Source organism: Cryptotermes secundus, unplaced genomic scaffold, assembly GCF_002891405.2.
Source record: "Cryptotermes secundus unplaced genomic scaffold, Csec_1.0 scaffold971, whole genome shotgun sequence".
In the NCBI taxonomy this organism is placed as follows: Eukaryota; Metazoa; Arthropoda; class Insecta; order Blattodea; family Kalotermitidae; genus Cryptotermes; species Cryptotermes secundus.
Window position 1 is genome coordinate 303911 of NW_019727793.1, and position 25415 is coordinate 329325.

The 25415-nt window shown below is 40.7% G+C and overlaps 2 protein-coding genes and 1 non-coding gene across 12 annotated transcripts in view; 2 read left to right on the forward strand and 1 right to left on the reverse strand.

The window, feature by feature from the left end:
* The window catches only part of LOC111865040 (elongation of very long chain fatty acids protein AAEL008004), a 101621-nt gene extending 78234 nt beyond the window's left edge, over positions 1-23387 (forward strand). For 4 of the 10 annotated variants that reach the window (XM_023852748.1, XM_033751657.1, XM_023852750.1 and 1 more), the window contains exons 2-7: positions 6147-6225; positions 10507-10697; positions 12132-12212; positions 15410-15466; positions 17691-17933; positions 20823-23387. In XM_023852748.1, the coding sequence (XP_023708516.1) occupies positions 6147-6225; positions 10507-10697; positions 12132-12212; positions 15410-15466; positions 17691-17933; positions 20823-20999 (828 nt within the window). In that variant the 3' untranslated portion in view covers positions 21000-23387. Of the gene's footprint in view, positions 1-1202; positions 1288-1551; positions 2267-6146; positions 6226-10506; positions 10698-12131; positions 12213-15409; positions 15467-17690; positions 17934-20822 lie in introns of those variants that run through there. The other 6 variants (XM_033751659.1, XM_023852755.2, XM_033751658.1 and 3 more) reach the window with 4 other exon arrangements.
* On the reverse strand, positions 4746-4856 carry LOC111865056. The gene has a single exon (XR_002842895.1). It is a non-coding gene; the product is annotated as a U6 spliceosomal RNA (small nuclear RNA).
* Positions 23388-24857: 1470 nt separating the features above from the next.
* LOC111865039 (four and a half LIM domains protein 3) overlaps positions 24858-25415 on the forward strand; it is a 423310-nt gene continuing 422752 nt past the window's right edge. Inside the window, exon 1 of the mRNA XM_023852747.2 lies at positions 24858-25048. Within this exon, the coding sequence (XP_023708515.1) occupies positions 25004-25048 (45 nt within the window). The 5' untranslated portion in view covers positions 24858-25003. The remainder of the gene's footprint in view (positions 25049-25415) is intronic.

Here is a 25415-nt window from a genome sequence, read left to right on the forward strand (position 1 = left end):
GTGACCGGCAGTGTATAAGAATAATATATAAGAACTCAGTTCGTACCTCACAGGAAACAGATCCGAACCCACGGTCCCGGCTTCCGAGCGAGCGAAGACAGTACATGCCTTAGACCGCTCGGCTACCGTGACCGGCAGTGTATAAGAATAATATATAAGAATTTAGTTCGTACCTCACAGGAAACATCCGAACCCACGGTCCCGGTTTCCAACCAGCGAAGACAGTACATACCACATTGTTCAGATTATCTCAATTTATTTTGCAAAAACACAACTAACTAACTAACTAACGAACTCCATGCAGCTGAGTCCTTCTTGAGTAGCCGCCAGTTACACAGCTAATCAAGAATTTCCCAACACTCTATGGAACCCGAAGGTTCATTACCGTGTTCATAAGAGCCCTCCATTGTTCCTTCTCCTGAGCCGGATCAATCCTATCCATACCATCCCATCCTCTCCCTCTAAGACGGTTTAATGTTACCCACCCACCTACATCTACGAGTAAGTCTTCCTAGTGGTCTCTTTCCTTCTAGCTTATCCCACCAAAATTCTATATGCACTTCTCCCATATTCGCGCTACATGTTTTGCCCATCTCATCCTCCGTGACTTGATGATTCTAACTATACTTGGCGAAGAGTAGAAGTTATGAAGCTCGCAAAATACGAAGCAATACAAAATTTTACACACGACCTGCCCGATAAAATAGAGAACGGAAAACATACACACACAAGAAGTAGCAGTAACCGTATTTAAACAGGATTATAGTTTGAGTAAGTTGCACCAGAGTGCCACCTTGTCACAGATATACATATATATATATATATATACGAAGTAAGATCTCAGTTAAACGATGCCCCATATTACCCCACAGTAGAGTAGTCCGTAAATATTCATTCTTAGGGGTTTAAACTTCATTTTGTGTCATATTCTTTGGCGCCTCCTCTTATATTTCCTTGGAAGAAATTCTCTGGTGGCGATTGTGGTGAAAACAAGTTACTTGTCGGTGAAGTTTTCTCACGTCGGAACGACAACTTGTATGCATTTTTACCCGTGAGGTTTTGGTTTTGCAGACGGGAACCTTCATGTTAGACCTTTCAGTCGTTAACATCGCGTGTAATAATTCTGCCTTCCACATATTTTAATTGACGTCACACGAATTCTTTTGGGTTTCCTGTCATTGTCACCGTGCAGCAAACAACATGCTGCATAAGGGGATCGAGTATTCTGCTCCTATTTACGTAATCTTTGACCACTAGTCAGTCAGAAAACAAGTGTGAGCAGGTAAGGTAAGGTACACACTGGAATGCACCGATTGGCGATGAAATTTCGTAGAAACTGATTTAAGGGTTTAAGACTATTCTTTTGAACGTTGGTCATCTTCCAAATTTCTTTTCCAGAACGAACTACGTTTCGAAAATTGGTTATATTGTATTTTGTGAGTTGTGAGGTTCTCTGATAATCTAGCGAGTAGTGACACCCTGTAATCTGGCACATACGAGAAAGTACCAATGTTTCGGAGGTACCCGCTTCTTCTATCATCACGATAGAAGAATGGCTGTTTTACCCTGAAGATGGGGACAGCAGGCTCTTACGAATTGCGCATGCCAATTTTGTATACGGCGTCACATAAGAAAAGATTAAAATTTCTATTATTTTGTCTTCCTGTCAGCTGAACATGTGCGCCACCGTGCCCTATATTTAGGAATAGTTAGAATTATTACTACAGAGATTTTAGTTACCAGTAACAGGTGACCTAGTCACACTCGCAGGAAACGACTTATTCCCATCTTGCTGTTTTCACAGGAAGAACCCCCATTGTCTTTCCTGGAAATTTTGTTTGTAAGGGCGACAACGGCGATCTTCGCCAATACTATATGTGACAGCTTCTGCACCTCGTAAACTTAAAAGAGGCGTGCTGGAGACCAACGCTAAGCGCAGTATTCATCACCGAGCTGTCAAAAGCGCCGTTAGGGCTTTAAGGGTCCAAGTCGCATACTGCATTTAACTGATTGGAGATTAAGAAATTGTAGCAAACTCCCAAATTTCAAATGTTCCCAATCTGTAGAATTTAGGGGAGTGTCATACTAGAGGAAAATAAGGACGAAGGACCTCAGAATTTCGAGAGGATCACTCTCTGGAGTCAGTTGTCTGTCAGCTCTTAAACTATTCGGACGTAAAAACTGTGTCAACGCGGTTCATCTTTACAAAGTCTAAATGAACATAAGATCAAGTTACCTGTGTAAACTATTATACATAACAGTTCATGTAAGTATGCTAAGTGAGTTGAAGTGAAGTGTTGATAGCAAATTGTATTACGTGTGTTCGTAGAAGCTTCTACCGTAATATCAATAAATATTACTAGTGTTTACAGTGTTGAGTGTGATTGCACCGAGTGCTTCTCTTCCCCCACTTAAGCTGAGACCCTGCAAAACGCCCTGAGGAAGAAATCTCAGCCCTACCATAACCAGAGCTAGTTACCAATAACTATACTTCTCCTTCCTACCAAAAACTCCGTGGCCTGTAGTCCGAAAGCTGACTATACCGACCGAACGGCCGCCGCTTGTCGGCGAAGTTAGTGCCAACTTTAGCGGATAGAGGGTGTCGCGTGGTCAGCGCAACGGATCCCCACGGCCGTTAAACTCGGTTTTCTAAACTGGAGTCGCTATTTCCTTGAAATAGCTCCTCATTTATGCCCGCAAGGCTGAGTTGACCCTGTTCCAGACCCACTACTTCTCAGAAAATCTGGTAGCGCCGGGAATCGAACACGGAACCTCTAGATCTGTAGCCAGGAACTCTGAACATTACCGCAAAGGTTAAATATCGTAAACAAACCCAGTTAGAGCTTGCTGGCGTTCAGCGGGAGAAAGGAGGGGTATATAGAAGAGAAGGATGTAAGAACCGTGTCAGCGTACTTGTACATCAGGAGAAACACACGGTTAACAAAAATCCAAAGCAATCACCATAATGATCGTGTCATCAGAAGAATGTCAACTTACTCTTCGAAGGTGATTAGTTGGAAAATCAAAAATAAAATGCTTTGCTTATATTAAATTGTTTTGCGCAGAAATTGACCTCCTCTGAGGTCCAGTGGTCAGCGTTCCTGGCTACAGATCCAGAGATCCGGGTTCGATTTGGAGAAGTAGTGGGTCTGGAACGGGGTCCACTCAGCCTCGTGACGATAATTGAGGAGCTATTTCAAGGAAACAGCGGCTCCGGTCTAGAAAACCGTTGGGATTCGTTGCGCTGACCACGCGACACCCTCTATCTGCAAAAGTTGGTACTAACTTCGCCGACAAGCGGCGGTCGCTCGGTCGGTATAGTTCGCTTGCGGACTAAAATCACGGAGTTTGTTGTGCAGAAATTGGTATATTTATTTTAAATCTGAGCTGAGGCTGTCAGTTGCTGCGTACTGTGTGACCCTCAGTGGATTTACTGTAACAGTCCCCGATGACTGATATATACGAAACTTCCGCGGAATAATGATTGGCAGGGAGAGAGCTCAGTAGTCTGAGAAAACCTGCCCCAGTTATGCTGTATCTAACACGAAACCCACATGAAATGACCTGTTATTAAACACGAGGCTCCAAGCTGAGTAGCCCGCTACTAACCACCTCACCCACGACACGGCCACAGAAATGTGTAATTTGAAAGTGTACTGGATTGGACTGGCTGAGGACGCGGTCTGGTAGTGACATTTTCGTGCCAACATATGTGAACATCTTTGTTCCTCGAACAGTGACCTTTACTAAAATGATGGACAGGAGCTGTCAGTCGATTGCTCGAAGAGTAGTGAGTAACGTTCTTTTAAATTAACGGTGTTTATGTATCATCACTCCAGTTGAGCCATTAGTGACCAGCCGTTTACACGTGTTCTATAGCACTTCGAGGCTGATGTTCATTTAAATAATATTTATAAGTCCATTTCCTATCTCACAGTGAGCACACTTTGTCTCTAAACAGTAGTATTGCCTTTTGGAATGTGGCGCCGTGTAGTCTAGTAGAAGCTGATACTTCGGAAAGACATAGTGTCTCTGTTTTCAAGGTCAACAGTAAGCCGAACAATCAACAAGCAGCAGAAAAGTCTGCTTTCTGTTTGCTTGGCATATTCTTCGGCCCTCAAGATGGAGGCTTTACGTTCCTCCGTAACGTTAGTAAGCTTTCTAGAGGCTTCGCGATGTTAGTCCAGTAGTCACTGCCGTGAGAACCCAGTGCCTACCAACAGACTGAAACTCCATATCCATGACAACCACCATAAGCTTGCATCATGCTGTTTATGGAAATAGTTGCTGTTTATCGTGACACATACACAAAACACATAACTATATTCATTCATTCATCAGTAATCTGTCAGACGACAGGCCCACAGTCTCTTCCAAAACAGTTCCTCCACTTAATGCGATCTTCTGTTTTTTGAAAGAGACTATCCAGGAAAAGTGATAATGTGGTAGTTTTTCCATTTGCTTTCCACATCGCAGTACAACAGCCGTTCAAACCACTCTGGTCACGCCTGCTGCTATACGAACTTGAAGCATCTCGAGCATCATTTGCTCTGTGCTTCAAGTCGCTGCTGATGACGCTGTTTCCGGCATCAGTTTTTGGTTTCTGGTGTCTCTCTTCGTCTGATGCCTACCCTTTGAACTGTCCAGCAAGGGAGGCCCTACCAGTTGCTATGCTACCGCTAGTATAGCTCTCAGGCATACTCAAACCCCCTCACCACGATAGGGTGGAGACACCAGCGAGAAGGAAAAATGTGGAACGCTTCACGATTTTGCGTGTCATCCTTGCGCAGGGCCCATGCTAATCTTCTCTGTATCGTTCCAATTTTAGTATATCTATGTACTGCCGAAGCGAGTACACATAACTACAGTGCAGGTAAATTGCGAGGATTTTGGGTGATAGTGCAGGTGGTGTATACAGTTACCGCTGTGATTTGAAAGGTTGGACAAATGGTAACATTTTATTGTTATCCGAGCTAACGTGCTTACTGAATGTAAAGCAACATTTTCCTCAAAACTGACTTGAAGGAACCGGAATTCTTCTGTCGCACGTATCCAGTTCGTTAGCGCGCAGTAACAACCATGATGGCAACATGCGGAAAGTAACTATCTATTTTTTTTATTGCTAGTGGGGTGGGACTAAGTCCCTTGTACTGCGGCCACTTCTGGCCTATTGTACCAGCCCCAGATGATAGGTGAGGGTGATTGTGGAGCAATTGGTGGAATGAAGATTGGCAGGGGAAACCGAAGTACTCGGAGAAAACCTGCCCCATATCCACTTTGTCCACCACAAATCCCACTTGATCACACCCGGGATCGAACCCGGGGTGCCGCTGTGGGAAGCCAGCGACTGACCGCTTGAGTTATGGCGCGGCCTTTAGTAACTATCTAAACTAACTAAGTAACTAACTTCATGGAGTTGAGCCCTTCTTGGGAAGCCGCCATTTGTGCAACTAATCAAGAACTTCCCAAAATTTTATGGAATCAGAAGGTTCAGTACCGTGATCACAAGAGCCCTCCACTGATCCTTATCCTGAGCCAGATCAATCCGGTCCATACCACCCGACCCTATCTCTCTAAGATTCAATTTAATATTGTTCACCCACCTACGTCTTGGTCTTCCTAGTGGCTTTTTTCCTTCTGGCCCTCCCACCAATATCATATATGCACTCCTCCCACTTTCGTGCTACATAGCCTGCCCATCTTATCCCCCATGACTTTATCATTCTAATTATACTTGGAGAAGAGTACAAGTTATGAAGCTCCTCATTATGCAGTTTTCTCCAACCTGTCACTTAATCTCTCTTCGGTCCAAAAATTCCCCTCAGCGCCCTGTTCTCAAACACCCCAAGTCTATGTTCCTCCCTTAATATCAGAGACCAAGTTTCACACCCATACAGAACCACAGGCAAAATTATGGTTTCGTGTATTTTCATTTTTACGTTTTTAGACGGCAGAAGATAAGACTAAAGGTTTTGGACTGAATGGTAGCAAGCAATACCCGAGTTCAATCTCCTCTTAATTTTCCTCTGGATCAGATTTTGATTTGTTATAGTCGTTCCCAAATATCTGAACTGTGCCACAGTTTGAAAGTATCTGTTAGCTATCTTTGCGCAAAATACGAAAATCTAACAAATTATATGTGTTAGTCACCTGTTTCAGGAGCCATGGCCCTCTACAACAACTCCATGACTGTCTACTACGATTTCTTGTTTACGGATCTGGCAGGTAAGTAAAAGGCTGTGCATGTATTCATGACATGCCAGTAGCTACATATATTCATGCATGCTTCGATGGAACGAGTACCTTATATTAGATACTTGACAGGTAGTTTGGCCTCCTGACGTTACACCCTGGCATGCCGCCTGAATATAGAACTCTCCTATCGTACATTAACCTTTAAATTATACACGTCCTGTTGGCACCGCTGGTTGGTCCTTATCTCAATTTATTTATGGTATGATTCCATGTTAGAAGGGAAGTCCAAAATGTTGTGCCACATGTTCAGTGACAGTTAGTTTTGAAGATGCTAATGATTCAACCCAAAGGTAATAGCCAAATTTCAGTGGTTATAGGATCCAAGCGAAACAAATGGGGATAATTTCAATAATAAAAGACGTGAAAACAGCAGTCATTTCAGGAATAAAAAGAGGGAATATCTGAAAGTCAAAATTGATGAACTTGCAACGAACAGTAAGAACAAGAACATTAGAGACATGTATAGGGGAATAAATCAATTTAAGAGGGGTTACCAGCCTAGAAGTAACTTAGTGAAAGATGAAAATGGTGATCTGCTTGCAGATTCCCACAACATTTTGAATAGGTGGTTGAACTACTTCTCTCAGTTACTGAATGTAAGTAGGGTCAGTGATGTTAGGCAGACAGAAATACACACAGCTGAGCCGTTGGTACCTGATCTTAGCCCTTTTGAGGTTGAAAGTTCTATTGCAAAGTTGGAAAGGTGTAAAACGCCAGGTAGTGATCAAATTCCGGCAGAACTGCTTAAAGGAAGAGGTGAAATACGTTCTAAGATCCATAAGCTAATTAATTCTGTTTGGAATAAGGACGACCTACATGGTCAGTGGAAGCAGTCGTTATTGTACCAGTTCACAAGAAGGGCGATAAAGAACTGACTGTAGTAATTGTCGGGGAATATCACTGCTATCAGCTTCATTCAAAATTTTGCTCAGTATTCTTCTTTCAAGGTTAAGTTCATACATAGATGAAATTATTGGGGTCATCAGTGTGAGTGTCGACATAACAGATCAACTACAGATCAGATCTTTTGCATTTGTCAGACACTGGAGCAAAAATGGGAGTACAATGAGACAGTACATCAGCTATTCGTATACATCAATTAAGCCTATGATTCAGTTAGGAGGGAAGTATTGTACAAAAATCTGATAGAATTTGGGATACTCATGAAACTTGTTAGGCTGATTAAATGTGTTTAAACGAAACGTATAGTGAAGTCCGTATAGGTAAACATTTGTCTGATAATTTCCGTATCCAGAATGGTCTAAAACAAGGAGATGCTTTATCGCCACTTCTTTTCAACTTTCCTTTAGAATATGCCATTAGGAAGATCCAGGAAAACCAGGCGGGACTGAAATTAAATGGGATACATCAGCTGTTGGCCTACACCGATGATGTGAGTCTACTGGGTGATAATGTAGATATCATAAATAAAAACACACAAACTTTAATTGATCCTAGTAAGGAGATTGGCCTAGAAGTAAACACAAAGGAAACTAAGTACATGTTGCTGTCTCGTCACCAAACTGCAGGGCAATATCATGACGTAACAGTTGTTTTGAAAATGTGGCACAGTGCAGATATTTGTGAAGGACGGTAACAAATCAAAACCTGATTCAGGAGGAAATTAAGAGAAAATTGAACTTGGGGAATGCTTACAAGATGGCAGTCCGCAGTGGTCTAGTGGTCAGCTTTCCTGGTTACAGATCCAGAGGTCCGGGTTCGATTCCCGGAGCTACCAGATTTTCTAAGAATTAGTGGGTCTGGAACGAGGTCCACTCAGCCTCGTGATAACAATTGAGGAGCTATTTCAAGGAAATAGCGGCTCCGGTCTACAAAACAGAAATTAACGGCCGTGAGGATTCTATGCGCTGATCACGCGACACCCTCTATCCGCAAAAGTTGGCACTAACTTCGCCGGCAAGCGGTTCGCGCGGTCGGTATAGTTCGCTTGCGGACTAAAATCACGGAGTTGATACTTAACATGACGCTTGGGAAATTCTAATTTAAATTGTATCCAGGGAGCACGCATTAGCGTAGTTGGTTGAGGGGATATGCTACAAGCCGGAAGGTCGCGGGTTCAAGTCCCGATGAAGTCAGTGGCTTTTTTTCAATTGACCTAATCCTTCCATTCGCACTATGGTCCTGGCGTCGACTCAGCCTCTAACAGAAATAAGTACCAGAAATTAATTAAATAATATTACTGAGGAGTAAAGCGAGGCTGACAACCTTACCGCCATCTTTGAGCCGATTGTCTAGATAATGTGGGAACCTCAACGTCTCACATCCCTATGGACCTTCACGGCCTCATACAGGGATAGATTTAGTGAAGTTGTCTCTGCGCCTATCTAATTAAGCACTGCGCCGTGAAGGCGTATGGGGTAGTGGATATATAAATCCACATTTTCTTGACCTCGGCACTAGTTTGAGGCGAGTGGTCAGCTTCACGCCCCGGCCGCTTTACCCCAGGGGAAAGAGCCCCCCGGTACCCATTAGATAGGAAGTTGGGTGGACCCCAGAGACAGTCTGGACGACTTGGAGAAGAGAATATTCTTGACCCTACTGGGGCTCGAACTCCGAGACCTCGGTCGTTCAGCCCGTAGCCAGCCGCTATACCGACTACGCTATTGTGCATTCATCATTGCAGCTAAGTGCAGTATCCGCTGATACCGACTCATTATTGCATTATTACACCTAAAAGTCTGGATGCAAGACAAATTACAGTTTATTTTAGGAACACGCCGATCCCGGAAGCCGTCCCGCCCGGGACAGTTTGACTGGGATCGATGTGATCATGTATAATCCGATCACCATTCGGGTTGGAAGGGGGAGGAGGGGTAAGCTCGATGCCTGCCTCCTCTCGAATTTAAATACAAAATCGGAATTGAAAAGAGAGGGAATCACAAATATTAATACCGAATATTTCGAACATTTAAAAATGTTCTTCTGTCCTTTAATACTGTTGGACAATCAGTAAAAACATTGTTAAATGGCATGAAAGTAAGTAGTGTATAAGAAAACTTGTTGGTTACCCTCACCCCACCCATGCTGTTCGCCCATCCGAGGTCCGACTTGTGGTGGCCTCTTCAGTATTTAACGAGATCAGTTCAACTGTTGAACGATAAAAACCTATGGGGCAAAGATAATACTATAGCAAGTGCCGAGGGGGGGGGGCAGTCGAAACTGGAGTATCTTACTTTCTCGTTTGATGAAGTCAAATATGAAGGTTGGTCAGGGAGTGAAAGTGCTTCTAGTCTGCCGAGATACACAGCTGGCTGCACTTGATTCACTTTCCCTATCATTCTAAAGACTAGTGGATTGTGGGCACTGGAGCTGGCCTCTGATTACTGCATTGTAACCATGTTGGAACCATGTGCAGTGAAAATGGCCACCATTTCACAGCTTTTATTCTTTGATTCATCTTCCATCTGCCAGAATTACCCAGTTGCTCTTCAGTTTGAAGGCATGAAGCTCAACTGAACTAAGGCACAAAGAACTTAAGAAGGGTACAGATGGGGTCACACATAAATTTCTATCGAACTTTCAGTGGCCACTGAAATTTGGTAAGAATAGAAAGGCACAAACTCCAGTTTGCAGCAGATATGTCTGTCAGACCTGTTCCTCATGATTTTACATACCTCTTTCTCAACGTCCGTATACTGCTGATACAAGTCTTACACCCATGCAGTACAATTTATTTCTTCTCTACACAGTTAAATGTGTAATCTGACTGATACAAATCCTATGTAGGATATCTCTGAAGTAGGCTGAACTGCTCTATTATGGCGGCCTACCTGAGTTACTGTTTCATTGATATATCTTGTCACCATTCATATCGTGTGATATTTAAATAAAAACTAAACCCGTTTTCACAATCCTGTAACCATGTCAGAGATGAAGCGCCGAACTAAGAGACTGAGGATGGGAATCAATGTTGCACACCTCAACACGCTGTGAAAGATGAATAACTGAGCAATGGAGGGGTGGTGATTAGCAAGAAAAAAGTAAACAATTAGAGAAAAGTCTGTGAATATCATATACATAGCTACTGAGTGACATTTTTCCAATCTTGCTTGTGTTTTCAAGGCCATTTATATATTTTGTTCAAGAACTTAGCGAAAAATGGACATGAATAACCAGCTCCATTATGTTTCAGACATAAAGGTAACTGTTGTGCTGAATGGTCAGATACTATCTTCTTTATATTCAGTTTGGTAGTTGGTAGGATACATTAAGAAACATTTACTGTTTCAGATCCTCGGACAAACGACTGGTTCCTGATCAAGAGCCCAATGCCTGGCCTAACCATTATGGCCACTTACCTATACTTTGCTCTGTCATGGGGACCACACTACATGAAGCATCGCAAGCCATACCAGCTCACAAACTTGCTCATCATCTACAACATGGTCCAAGTTTTTATCAGCATTTTCCTCTTCTACGAGGTGAGCTCAAGATGTTGTGCCACACAGTTTTGTCCTCCCATAATGTTGGTTTTTTTTTATTGCTAGTGGGTTGGGACTAAGTCCTTTGTACTGCAGCCACTTCTGGCCTATTGTACCAGCCCCAGATGTTAGATGAGGGTGATTGTGGAGCAATTGGTGGAATGAAGATTGGCAGGGGAAACCGAAGTACTCGGCGGAAACCTGCCCCAGCGCCACTTTGTCCACCACAAATCCCACTTGACCAGACCCAGGATCGAACCTGGGCTACCGTGGTGGGAAGCTAGCGACTAACCACTTGAGCTATGGCACGGCCCTATAGTGCGGGTTAAAAGCAGTGTTACATGTTGGGAAATACTTGAACCAAGTCTTGGGAAGAGCACTGCCTATTCTGGCTTGGAATTTCTTGTAAATTCTTTCTTCTGTCAGATGGATACTGGGTTAACTCCATGTAACAGAGATCATATTGAAAGAAAAAAGAAAACAACAAGAGATATTAAGTTAATCATAAAATTCTCTGCCTTTTATGCAACCCAAAATTTCTTTACTGTGTTCATTAGGGCCTGCCACTGAACCCTGTCCTGAGCCAAATGAACCGTGAACACACCCTATTATCCCATAACCACAGCACCGTGCAGTATATATTGTATACTGGATCTTCAATTCCTATTCCAGAGTCACTTCATGTTAATTTTTGCTAATCCAACTATCTGTGTTTCTGTCATTTGTCTTAATATACTCATATGTCGAATTTGAGGTTCTCACAGTGGTGAAATATATAGTACTGTCTTCTGGGATGTGACACCCTGTATTCCAGTCTGTGGGACTACACAGTATCTCATCACAGAACCAGTATCATTCATGTCTCAATCACTTCCAGCTTTGAAAAGTCATGTTCACTGTTTGACATCATCATGGGAAGTCATACTGTTCTTGACAATGGAATAACCAAAAGTCATGGCCAGTAATGAACCAGGGATTTTCATGGGCAGTGAATAAACCAGTGAAGGGAAATTTGCTGTTTCTGTGGGCTCATTTGTGCCCTATATAAATTAAAAAGAGGAAGTTTAGTGAAATGGTTTGATTGTGTTGCAGCCTCCCTCAAATTGTTGAGCTGCTCAGTGTTGAAGATACTGACATTTCTCCCACACAGTAGAACCGTGGAGACCTAGACTGCTAGTGGTATCGACAGTCCTATAGTACAATAAAATGCAACTAGAACATATACCTGGGTTAAGCAGGTTGTTGCTACACATTCCTGACAACTCACTGAAGAGTTCATGTTCAAGCATTGCAGTTTCTTATTGGAAGCAGAACAAAGTTGAAACTTGGGTTTAATTGACAGAGCATCTTGAGATGGTCATGCACTCAGGTTCAATGTGAGCATTTATTCCTTTGCACATGTTACTGAGCTGATTTGTGTTTCGTTTTTCAAAGGGACTGGATGCAGCTTGGCTTAGAGACTACAGTTGGAAGTGTGAGCCAGTGGACTTCTCCACCACGCCGGAAGCAATGAGGGTAAGCAGTCACAACACATGAACTAAATAGGCTGCATTATGAGGAGTCTAAAAAATAAACCAAAGGTATATCTTTATTTTAGAACTTACCTGTCGGAGTAGTGGGTTTGAATAAGACTTTGTAATCTGACTTTCAGAGTTCTGTACTCTAGCCAACAACAAATGAACTTAAGGTCATTATTCTGTAACCAGTTAAGTACTGGGTGAGAGGTGAAGCCCCCATTTAAAAACCAAGAGTGTGATAATGTGCTGCCTGGTCAGGGCTATTGCATATCTTGTGGGAGGCTCATGAATATGAAGCAGTTGTCCAGTAATGATTATTAACTCTATAGAACCTTACAATGAGACAGTACTTCAAGGAAGCCTATGAATCAATTAGTAGAGAGGTATTGTACAATATTCTCATTGAGTTAGGGGTTCCCATGAAACTAGTCAGGTTTATTAAAACGTTAAAACGTGCTTAAGTGAAAAATACAGTAAAGTCTGTATAGGTAAACATTTGTCTGATGTGTTTCCCATCAAGAATGGTCTAACAACAGGAAATGCTTTATTGCCATTGCTGTTGAAATTTGCTGTAGAATACAACACCATTAGGAAGATCCAGAAAAACCAGGTGGAACTGAAATTAAATGGGACATATCAACTGTTGGTCTATGCTCATGATGTGAATCTATTGGGAGATCACAAAGAAAAATACAGAAACTTTAATTGACGCTAGTAAGAAGGTTGATTTGAAGTGAATGCAGAGAAAATTGAGTATATGTTTCTGTTGCATCACAAGAATGCAGGGCAAACTCATGTCATAAAGATAGCTAACAGATCCTTTGAAAATGTGGAACAGTTCTGTTATTTGGGAATGAGAGTAACAGATCAAAATTTAAATCAGGAGAACATAAAGCAGAGATTGAATTCTGATTTGCTACAGTTCAGTCAGGAACCTTCTGTCTTCTCATCTGCTGTCTAAAAACATAAAAATTAGAACATACAAAACTATAATTTTTCCTGTGGTTCTGTATGGATGGGAAACTTATTCTCTGACATTAAAGGAGGAACATAGACTGAGGGTGTTTGAGGACAGGGTGTTGAGGAGAATATTTGGACCTAAAAGGGATGAAGTGACAGGAGGTTGAAGAAAATTGTATAATGGGGAGCTTCATAACTTGTACTCTCCTGCAAGTGAGAAGTGAAAAGTGAATGTGACCACGTGTAATTATACAGCCGTGTTCATACACCTGAGGATGACCTCTTGAGGTCGAAACATATAGTGATAATAAAAAACGTGTTGTGTAGTCGGTAAATTCACTCTACTCTACATTTTAATCAACCTAACTAGTTTCATGGGTATCCCAAACTCTATCAGAATATTGTACAATACTTCCCTCCTAACTGAATCATAGGCTTTCTTGAAGTCTATGAATAGCTGACGTACTGTCTCATCCGCAATTTTTGGTTTGAAAATGTCTCCCTTACCTACTTTGGAATTGAAATCTCGTAACAAAATCTCCAATTTAAAATAAGTATACTCCATTTAAAATCACTAAAAATAATTAAAAACAAGTAAAACTTCAATACGAGACCACCTCTGTGATCTAGTGGTCAGAGTTCCTGGCTACAGAGTCAGAGGTCCGGGTTTGATTCCCGGCACTACCAGATTTTCTGAGAAGTAGTGGGCCTGGAATGGGGCTCACTCAGCCTCATGAGGGTAACTGAGAAGCTATTTGAAGGAAAGAGTGGCTCCAGTCTTGAAAACCAAAATTAACAGCAGTGGGGATTCGTTGCGCTGACCACGTGACACTCTCAATCCTCTAAATTTTACACTAACTACGCTGACAAGCAGCGGTCGCTTGGTTGGTTAGTATATTAATGCAACAGGATGCAAAAATACAATAATATTAAAATGGATTTTAGACAGATAGGCTGGAATGGTATGGACTGGATTGATTTGGATGAGGACAGAGACCAGTGATGGGCTCTTGTGAACATGGTAATGAGGCTTTGGCTTCCTGAAAATGTTGGGAATTTTCTATGTGGCTGCACAACTGACTGCATCTCAAGCAGGGCTCAGCTCCAAGGAGTTAGTCAGTGTTATTCATAGTTTATATTTATTCATGGTACAATGAGAATCACAGATATCTGTGCAGTTGTACCTGCTACAATGCAGTATTGCTTGGACCCCCTGGAATTCTGACAGTATCTTTCATGATTTAGCATTAGTGATGCAGAATTATTATTAGCCTTGGTAGAAGCTGAAACAAGACCATAAAGACATACACCGTACACATAAGCGGCCTCCGTAGTCTAGAGGTAACGTTCCCACCTCATGACTCGTGGTACGCGGGTTCAAATACCCGGCGGAGGTTGTCGAATTTTTAAGGGCGGAAAAATTCCCTCCCTCTGGGAGGGACTTTAAGCTGTGTGTCCCGTGTCGTAACTTTACGGCATGTAAAAGAACCTCATATCCCCATAGGGGATCACTGAGCCAAATTCCAGGGCGTTTCCCGCCCAACAATAGTCTCTAAGGCCTCTGATAGATGGGGGAAGTGTTATAGACACCGCTAAGCAAGTAGCCGAACTCGCTTGCTTGGCGGGACTGATGGTACGCACCATTTATCAGTAGGGTATAGAGACTGCTAGAATATCATAGAGGGAAGCACAATAGATCAAACTGGTCGCGGTGCATGGGGAAACCCACCCTCTCTAAAATAACTAGTAATAATAATACACTGTACATGTAACAGGCACTTTTGTCAGAAGGAATTACAAATAACATTCTATCATCCATGCTTTTCAAATAACTTATAAGAAAAGAGGACAGTGTAGCTAATGTGAGAAAAAGAAATGATTTTGGGGGTGTATTATTTTAGTTAAACTGAAAATTAAGACTACAAAGATGATTAATATCTTCTGGGATATGACACTGTAGTCCAGTGCAAGTTCACAAACATTCTGTTGCCACTGTGAGACCCTCAGCTTCAGCAAGACTACAGTGGATTCATCCTTTAATAAAGTCCTTGTTTGATTAATTAAACAGTTCTATTTACCTGACCATACTATTTTCATTGTTCCTTGGTGACTAAGGCCTCTGGTATGCTTAAATAATATTAATTAATAATATTCTTTTATTTACTGCTTTAATTGAATGATGCTGAATACAGAGAATGGTTGTAACTTTACACATACCACACGATTTTGTTGCAGGTGGCGCGAGATGTGTACATATACTTCCTGGCCAAGTTATCAGAACTACTGGACACGGTAAGTGATGTGATAACTGAGCAGGGTATCATAGCTGTTGAGCATAATTGATGTTATAACTGGCCAAGATATCAGAAATATAGAACACAGTAGTGCTGTGCTGCAGGAATTCTGCAATCAGTCAGATACATCTCATGGAGATTTGTTTCCATGCCCCTTTTACCCTGTCCTACGAACTCCATGGAGATGAGCCCTTCTTGAGAAGCTGTCAGTTGTGCTGCCACTCAAGAATTTCCAAACATATATATATTTATATGATATGCCCCAGTTACTGCACTTTCTTCAGGTACAGTTGACATTTCTTGTGGTTTAGTTTGAGGTGTGCCCTTGGGAACCTCTGGATCCAGGGTCGAGAACAACTTTGCCCCAGCAATTATGCCCAGGGTGTCATCTATTCTTGGCAGTGGGGCACGTTCCTTTTCTGTGATCTTGTTTGGCTGTCAGCATTCCACACAGAACCCAAAATCACCATTCTTCTTTCTGACAGGAACAATGGATGATGACCAAGGAGTGTCTGAACCGATTACCCCTTGTCCTTTCATGTCCTTCAACATCATGTCTACCCTAACCGGTTTGGTTAGCTTCATGGCCTGGTCCACAGATTTATCGACAAAATCATAGGCTGCCTATCTTTGGATGAAGTCCTCAGAGAAGTCAACAGAGAACAGGTAGGCCAACTGGTTGATGGGCACAGCAAATTCTTCTATTAACTTGTCACTCAGTTGGCAAGTCCCTGATTTCTTCTTGGCTGATGCTTGGCCATCACATAACATATTCAACTGCTAGAGGATCGCTGCTGAATCAATCTTCGATCCGACTTCTGACACCAGCTGTAGCGTTCATCTTGTATTTGAAGGAGTTAATCTTAGTAACCATGTATGACCTTGACAGCAGTTTGTTCTTGTTCACTGCTATTTCAGTGTATGCCACTCCAACATTCTGTCACTGCAGTTTCACTGTATTCACCGTTTCACCTCACACAAATGCTGTACACTTCTAGCTCTTGGTGATACTCACCTGAACTTCCTCCTCCTTGCCTTGTGACCAAAGTTTTATAGAAGTTACATTCGTAGAAAAGTCCAGTACACTTACAAGTGATGAGGCTCACTGTGAAGAGAGGGTGTCTGAAAACTTGCGTGAAGGAAAGGCGTGCACGTGCTGGAATTTAACCCACCTCTTCCTCACACTCCGTTTCACAATATGGAAATAAATCATGAACATTCTTACAAATTCTGTATGACACACTCTTTATAAGACTACACACAGTGACATGGCAATGGTGACGGAATTTGAGGTGTTNTGAACATTCTTACAAATTCTGTATGACACACTCTTTATAAGACTTGTGGGGCGCTCTTGTCAACGTGTGTCTTTGTCATTCTCCTATGACAACCCACTTCTTCGGAACAATTTGTTGGCCCTGAAAAGGACCGTGGTTGCTGAGATGATTTGACGGTGAGGTAGCGCGGCGCGCGCCGGTAAGGAGAAAGGCGAGCGGCCTGGCCGCATGCGGTGAAAGGCTAGTGGAAAGGCTAGGCCGTGGCTGGAGGTTGCTTGATCGCGGCGCGGCAAATGGCGGAGGTTGCTGCCGGTGGTGAAAGGCTAGTCGAGCGCGGTTGTAGGAGCCATGAGGCAGTGGCTACGCCAGAGGCCCAGTGGGTCGGACCGTAACGCGACCACCGGCGAGTCCAGGCGCTGTGCCCCAGTGAGTCGGGTGTGAGAGCGCTGGAGGGCCGAGGCAGTCGTGCCCGGCGCAGCCTGCCGATGTATCCGAAGACCGAGCGCTGGCGACGAAGCCTGCTGGCTGAAGTTGCTTGCTGAAGTGAACTGAATCGAACTGAATAACTCGGCTCTGGGGTCGCTCCTTTTTATACGCTGGTCGGTGGGGCGGAGCCAAACTCGAAAGTGAGGAGCAAGAATTGATTGGCTAGCGCGGCGGGCTATCGCCGAGCGTAGTATAAATGCGATCGTTTGAAGCAATCTGATTGGTTAGCGCGCGTGATGGTGAAAAGTGATGTGAAGAGCGAGTGTTGCAGAAATGCGTGATTATGTGGGATGTTCCCACAGACTACACACAGTGACATGGCAATGGTGACGGAATTTGAGGTGTTAAATAGATTAGCTGCACACAGGAATAGTTCAGTTAATTGTAAATCATTGTTCTAGTGTCACAATAGAAACTGAAACACTGTTTTCAGCAACTTGAATTTTTTGTTATATGCAGGTGTTCTTTGTTCTACGGAAGAAGGAGAAACAAATCACTTTCCTGCACATGTATCATCATACTGTGATGCCGATGATCTCATGGGGATGCACGAAGTACTACCCTGGGGGGCATGGCACCTTCATAGGAGTCATAAACTCATTTGTTCATATCATCATGTATTTCTACTACATGATGTCTGCCATGGGACCACAGTACCAGAAGTATCTCTGGTGGAAGAAGCACATCACGACCCTGCAGATGGTATTACAATTAATCCTTAATTCATTCATATCTTACAATAGCTTGCCTATGGATTAAGTTGGTGAGAACCTTTATTATTCTGACTGGCACCCTTAGTCTTCCCCTGCCATGTTTTCAAAATCACCATATGTAATTTGATTATTTTCAGCAGTACATGACATTTGCAATTGATAAAGCATCAAAAAATCTTTAATAATCTGTCTCTGTCACACTCAGTTGTAGCAACTGTTGCTACAACATGGGAGAAACTGAAAGTAATATAAGCACAGAATGCTGCTAGAACAGTTGGCATTATCTGTTAAATGACCAATGCTGTTTACTAAACTGTTTTAATGGAAAGGAGAGGTACAAAGGTATGGCAAGTGAAATGGATGGGAAGGGAATGTGGCAGAAAGGGGGGAAAGACATTTTGGTAAAAATGTTTTGAAGGGCATCCATTATTTTCATTGGATGTTAGTTGTTAAATAATGAACATTTGAATGTTTTCTGTTGCTATGTTATGGGTAAATGGCATAAGAAATAGACAAAAAGATAGGTGTGCAAGGTGTAAACACATACACAGCAGGTGTATCAGGGGGGAGAAAATTAAGGGAATTGTATGTAACTTTGTAAATTCAATCAGACCCTTACTCGTGACCCCAGTGTTGGTTATTGCAAGGTATTACATGAATTAAATATATGATAAGAAAAAGTGGTGAGAAAATTAGTTGAGGTGATATTGTTTCTGACTCATATTTTAAAGAAATCTGCTCTGCATCTTACCCAGAACACTGACTACCCTACTGAGAATTTCAAACTTTCCTTCATTTGCTCCAATCTGAAGCCAGTTTAGACCATCACCACTTTCTTGCAAATTCTTTCCAGTTAATGACATAAATAAATAGTTGAAGTCCATAAAATATAAATAATTTAATAGATGTAAATAAAAATTTTCCCTTTATATGTACGGCCGTAGTTGGCTGTCCTCAGTAAGCACAGCCAACATCATAAACGGACTGTGTCAAATATGTTGTTGAGCATAGATTGTCATTATAATAACACAGAGGGACTTAAAACAGTTACAGAAATTAAGACTAAATAATTTATGCAGCTAAAAGAAATAGTGAATGTTAAATGTAAATGAATAAAACCGGTTTAAAATACATTTAAAAATTCTTTTTGAGTAGACAGAACAATGTGATGATGTCCTTCGTTTCTGTTGTTGGTTACGTAGAATTTTGTTAACTGTTCTATTGGGGGCAATATGTCCATCTGCAAATATAATATAGGAACATTTTAGCTGTATATCATTTTTATTTTTATATTGAAACATTATCAATATTTAGTAATTACTGAGATCATACCGATCCCTGGAAGAACGCCTTGTTTGTCTGATGAATGATTTATGGTAGGCCAGACATATTAGTGTATATGTACCAGTTTGTTCATATTGATTTTTGTGGGTTTGCCCAGAACAGGCAGAGAGACACAAACCTCAGCGGTTCAAGATTTTAAACATTAAGAATATTAATAATTTATTTTTAGCTTAAACACCTTTTAACTTAATTAAAAATCTTTATACAAAAATATAAGCTTATATACTACAATCTATGTAATGTAGTTCCTTAACATGTTGTTAGTGCCTTCTGAAGATGGTCACAACTGATCGAAACATGTAAAGACATTATATGTCACAGTGGATGGTGTTGTCAGATCATTTTATAATAATTAACTAGTGTGATGGACCAGAATGAATAAAATCAAACTTATTTTATACTGGTTTTAACTATTTACACTTAATATTCATAACTTATTTTAACTGAATTAACTATTTAGTCTTGATTTCTTCTTGAAATATAAATCCCTCTGTGTTATTACATTAACAAACTATGCTTAGGAGAAACATATGTAACACATTTCCTTTATACTGTTGACTTTGCCTTCTGATGGTGACCAGTAATGACTGAAACAAGTAATGGACAAATGTATCCATATTCCTGTTAAACTGATTACACCTGATAGGCTTCTAATACTTAAGTATTGAGGGGTGTAACTGTTCAAGATGTCTTTTACGATGATACTGCAATTCTTTAATCACTCTTCATCTTACCAAACAGTGCTGCTGGCTGCATCATTAAATAAGCCATAATATAGGACAGTATCACAGTAAACAACAGGTGTATATGAGTGAGTTAAAACCATTTGCCTCACTATCAGGAGTATGCATTATGAAGGCATATGAAACATCTATTAAAACTCAGTGTTTAGCATGTTCTTTATTTTTCTTTAAGTAGTATTATTTGCTTTCATCAGAAATTAATGTGACTTGCAGTTCTTCCAGTTTTCCTTGCCAGTTTTAGCAGCATTTGGTGCAGTCATGTACATCATGTGTCATGATCCTAAATTTTAGGAAAAATATACTATATTCAAGTTATTGTTCGTAATAAATATAACGCTTACAAATAAAAATTGAAGGTTATTTCCTCACATGGAGTGAGAAGGACAAACACCAGTGTTTAAAAAGCACCAAAATGTAGTGCAGTAGTGCAGAATGAAAGTAGAAGACTTTTTGAGGTGTTCTGTCTCTTCCTCGCACTGTTTTCTGGGGTCACTGAGAGCATGTGAGGAGAGTAATTCACCTTGGATTTCTGATATTGTGACTAGAAGTGGATGGTACTGAGAACACTTTGGCTTGCATTCAAGTGTAATATGATATTTGAATCCTTTGAGGTTAGAAGTGGCCAAAGTTCAACTATAGCTGTAATGAGAATCATGTGTGCTACAAGATTGCATTTATTACTTGAGCATCTATTACAAGCAAAATCTTATCTTTATTGAAGTCAGAATTTCTTTTGATACCAATTGTCACAATTGAGCGCTAACAGAGCTCTGATTTCTTTTATGTTTCAGGGTCAGTTCTGTGTTGCTTTCCTCCATTCACTGCAGCTGCTTTTCCACGACTGTGGGTACCCACGATGGTCACTTTTCTTCACTCTGCCAAATGCCATCTTCTTCTACTATCTTTTCAATGACTTCTACTGCAAGGCATACAACATTAATCATAAGAAAGAAGTGAAACAGTCGTGATCAATTGCATCCTGTTTTGAGATCGACAAGAGTCACCGTGAACTTCAAACTGACCTAACAGGACTGGTAGCAGCACCACGCCTCCCATTAGGGCCCAAACCTATTTTTTATAAAATGGAAATTTTTATTGAAGTTACAGTGATTTAGACTTCCAAATATGAATGTGTTTTTTTAACTCGTTCATTTTCATAGGAAGTCTCTTGAGTAGGACATTTGGTGGATACTCTATCAGGAGAGTAGTCTTGTGCATAACAGTCAGTGACTGCCCCATCCTGTGCCTATTAAATGGTGCAACAGAGAAAAATATAAGCAATAAAAATATTTTGCCATTCTTCAGAAAAAGTAAGTTAAAAGAAAATTATTACTAGGTATCAAAATTTTGGTGGCTCAGTGTGTACAGTGGTGAGACAGTTGGAGTTTTATAGGAGGCTTGAGGTTATTAATGGTGGTCAGCATTAAGGGCTTGGCCTTCTGGTATATGACTGTAAGTTTGTTACACAGGTACTGAGGTTTTGGATGAAACTGCCTCCTCATTTGGAATAGAAGATTTCTACCTTCAGGAGAGAAGCATCTTGTCCCACATTTTCCATCATTCCTCCTGACAAACAGAACATCTCTGTGTGGTGCAGAGTCCCCTTGAATCCCTGTGAATGCTCAAGAGGACAAGTCTCATTCTGTCTCATAGTGCTGATTGCTCCATTTGGTAAATGTGTGTGCCCAACAGCACATTCAAGACAACAGCATTTCAAATACACTTTCATAATGCAAGTTAAATTTGGGATGCACATACCCAAAAATATGTAAGCTTACCTCTACTGTTGTGGAGACAAGATGTGCAAAGAATAATCAGGTTGTACAGAATGTGTCTCATGACAGCAGTAATCAGTAGTCACTTTCTTAGAAGAAAATAAAAAAAATCCATTACAAAATTTAGCGAGGAAATTGTGAAAGGCTTAAAGGAACCAAATGATGCTGAAGAAATACTTGTTATGAAGCAGATGAACTCTCTGTGGCCATTTTCTTTCCCCCCCCCTTTTCTTTTTTTTTTGGGGGGTGGGGGAGGAACCCAGCAGATTGGCATGAAAGGAAAAGATGGAATGGAAATATTTAATAAAGTTGGAAAAGTAACTACAGTACCTACTGTAAAGATGTCCACACTTTCGTTTGGACTACTTGCATTCTGTTCATTACAGACAGATGATGTAAATTGATAATAAAATGGCAAATATAACGAATCAAAGATGTAATGAAATGCTAAAAGAAGAGACCACTCTGAAGACATAGGCAGAGGTGGAAAACTGAATTTAATTCATTGTGACTGAGGTTTAGGTACACTAGGCCTATGATTATTTCTGGAAAAATGTTCACTGCTGCCAAGCACCACAGAATGCAAAAGTGTGTTTCTGAAGCATGCTAAGATACAGGCAAAAAACGAACATAACTCTCATCTCAGCAGTAAAGCCAAAACTATGTACAAGTTGAGAAGAGCAGTTCTGTAATCTGGTCCATGGCTTATCTGAGTGTTTCACTTAATTGTCCTGAATGTGGTAGCTTAAACAAGTTAGTTTTCAACAGCCACTAACCAGTTCATATCCTAACGCAGATAAATCCATTCTACACACTTATAATTTATTTCTTAAAAGATTCATTAAAGAAGCATTGCAGCTTCTTTGAGCCTTGGTGACAGATGATGAAGGTAGCCATGTAACAGAAGTGGCAGAGGTGCTAATGGGTTGTCATCTCAGAATCCTCCCTGTAGTAGCTGGCAGTCACCTGACACAGTGGTGAAACTATATTTAACACTGTACGTATGTTTAGCTGACTGGCGAAGCTCAAGAAGGAAGAAGTTAGGACATGGTGGAGGAGCCTCAGAATATCTTCTTCAAAATATTGACTTAGGAGGTTCAAGGCCCCCATGATCAGCACCCTGTTGAAGAGTGAGGCTACATCAAAGCTAACAACGATATCCTTGGGTCTATCCCAGAGAGATTCCTAGAAATCTTAGAGCGAGGGCACTCCAAGGAAAATGGCAACTGTGATTTCTGAGAAATGTCGCCGATTTCAAGCAGGCTAAGATCCAGGTTTATCCAAAAAGATATAAACGCTTCGGTTTAAATTGTCACAGAAGAAAGGATGCACCCAATGTCGTCTTTTCCTAATATTGTATTTAACCATCCTGTTGCATTAATATATCATTTATTTCACATATATTTTGCGTCTTAAATAAAACTTATTTTATAGACGCCCTTCTTCCACATTACATGGTTCATCTATATGCGGCCATCATTAAGTGTCCCCTATCTTGCTAAAACTGTTGCAGTGTATGTCAAAATTTTGTATCGCAACTGTGTTATTTCCTGATTAAAATAAATTGAATATTTATTAACATCCCAAAATTTCTCTTATGGTCGTCGTCCCACCTTCTTACGCCGTCTCAACTACCACATTATGACAGGATCTATTTATTTATTTATTTATTTACTTCATATCCATGGATCATTATACATGATATATGACAAGTCAAATACTTTATATTAATAAATAAAAATAATATAATAACTAATATAATGATATAATAATATAATCATAATATAGTAAGATAAGACAAAGGTACAATAGATCACTGTGGTCGCGGTGCAAGGGCAAAGAAGGCCCACCCCTTATACATTAATTAAAGATAATACAGTGATGATTCTAATAATAGAACTAATATAATCGTTTAACACAGGACACCGCTGTATGCCTCAAGACCCGATCCCAGCACAAAATTCCCTGGTATCCTCGATTTCGTTCCTGTAAGAAAAAATACAGAGCAGGGCAGTAGGCATTCCTATAACATTACTAATATTAAAATCTACAAGTTAATTATTCTTGAAATATATGTTTACAAGTGATTAGAACTAGGATTTGCCCCCAAACAAGAGAAACTCATCTATACTATAGAAACAATGATCAAGGAGGAATGTTTTCAAAGTCATTTTAAACTTGTATAGTACTGGTATCTCTTTAATATACTGTGGCAACTGATTTAACATACAAAGTCCAATATTATTGAAATTGTTTTTGTATAGACTCGTATTACATGACACTATGAACAAATTCTCTTTTCTCCTTGTATTGTGTGAGTGTATTTCTGAATTGGTTATGAAAATATTCAGTTTGGTTTTTATGTAAACTAGAATTTCATATATATACAGACATGGTAAAGGTAAAATATGTAATGATTTAAAATATTATTTACAACTAATTGTTTTTGGGATTTGTATCATAGCTCTAATAGCTCTCTTCTGCAACCTAAAGATCAATTTTGCATTTCCTGAATTGCCCCAAAATTTCAATCCATATGATAACAGGGATTGAAAATAAGCATAATATAAGGTGCGAACAGTCTCTAACCCTGATACTCTTCTGACTACTTGTAAGGCAAAACATATTTTACATAATTTATTTGCTAATTGTTGAGTATGTGCAGTTCACCTTAGATTCTTATCCAACCAAACTCCCACAAATTTTGTATGTTCTGTATAATTGATGACTGTATCATAGATTATAGATCAGTATTATTATCTTCCACTGCAGAAGGTAAGTGCACGAAATTAAAAAATACAATCATGCATTATGTCCGACGAACATTCCTACTTAAGATGATGTGAGCAACTAATAGAACTTAAGTTTCCCCAGCGTGCCCCCGCTAATCTAGAAAACAGTTGCCTGCTTGAAATCGGCGGTTGCGTTGCGGTTGCCAGTTTCCTTGATGTACCCTCGAACTTTGTGATTAATTAAGGTGGGTAGCCGAACTACTGGCGAAATGCTTGTAGTGAAATTGACGTCTGTGATGTTGGTAGCAGTGATCACCTGTTGCTGTGGTTATGGCGGCGAGAAGAGAAGCGTGGTGTTCGTAAGGAGTTGGATGTGTGGTGTATGTATGAGCTAACGCATGCTAAAGTGGATTTCGGTTTAAAAACCTAGTGCAAGAAGTGAAAGAGGAAGAAGAAATAAGGACGATGAACGGAGTCCGCAGGACCCCACGCCAGGTATTCCAAGATACGGTAAGATAAATGTCATCCAACTTATATCGTGCATATCGTACGAAACTGTTGTCACATGTATCATGTTGCGAGTCGCGATGCATGCTGAGTTTGTGCCATGGCATGCGTGGACTGGACTAGTTTTATAGGCTAAAAGGCGTAGAAGCAAAGTTTTACGCAACGTTGTCATGTTTACTGCAGCAGTCAGAACTTATTTAAACACCAACGATCCCATTTACGTGATGTTGAGTTAAACGTGCTTTAGAACTAGTCATTATTTCACTCAGTTTGCGGCAGGTACATTTCACAAACGTGTGAATTTTAAGAAGTGTGTGTTATTTATGTTGCAGCGTTTAATAAGCAATAGGCTGTGTAACACTTACTATAT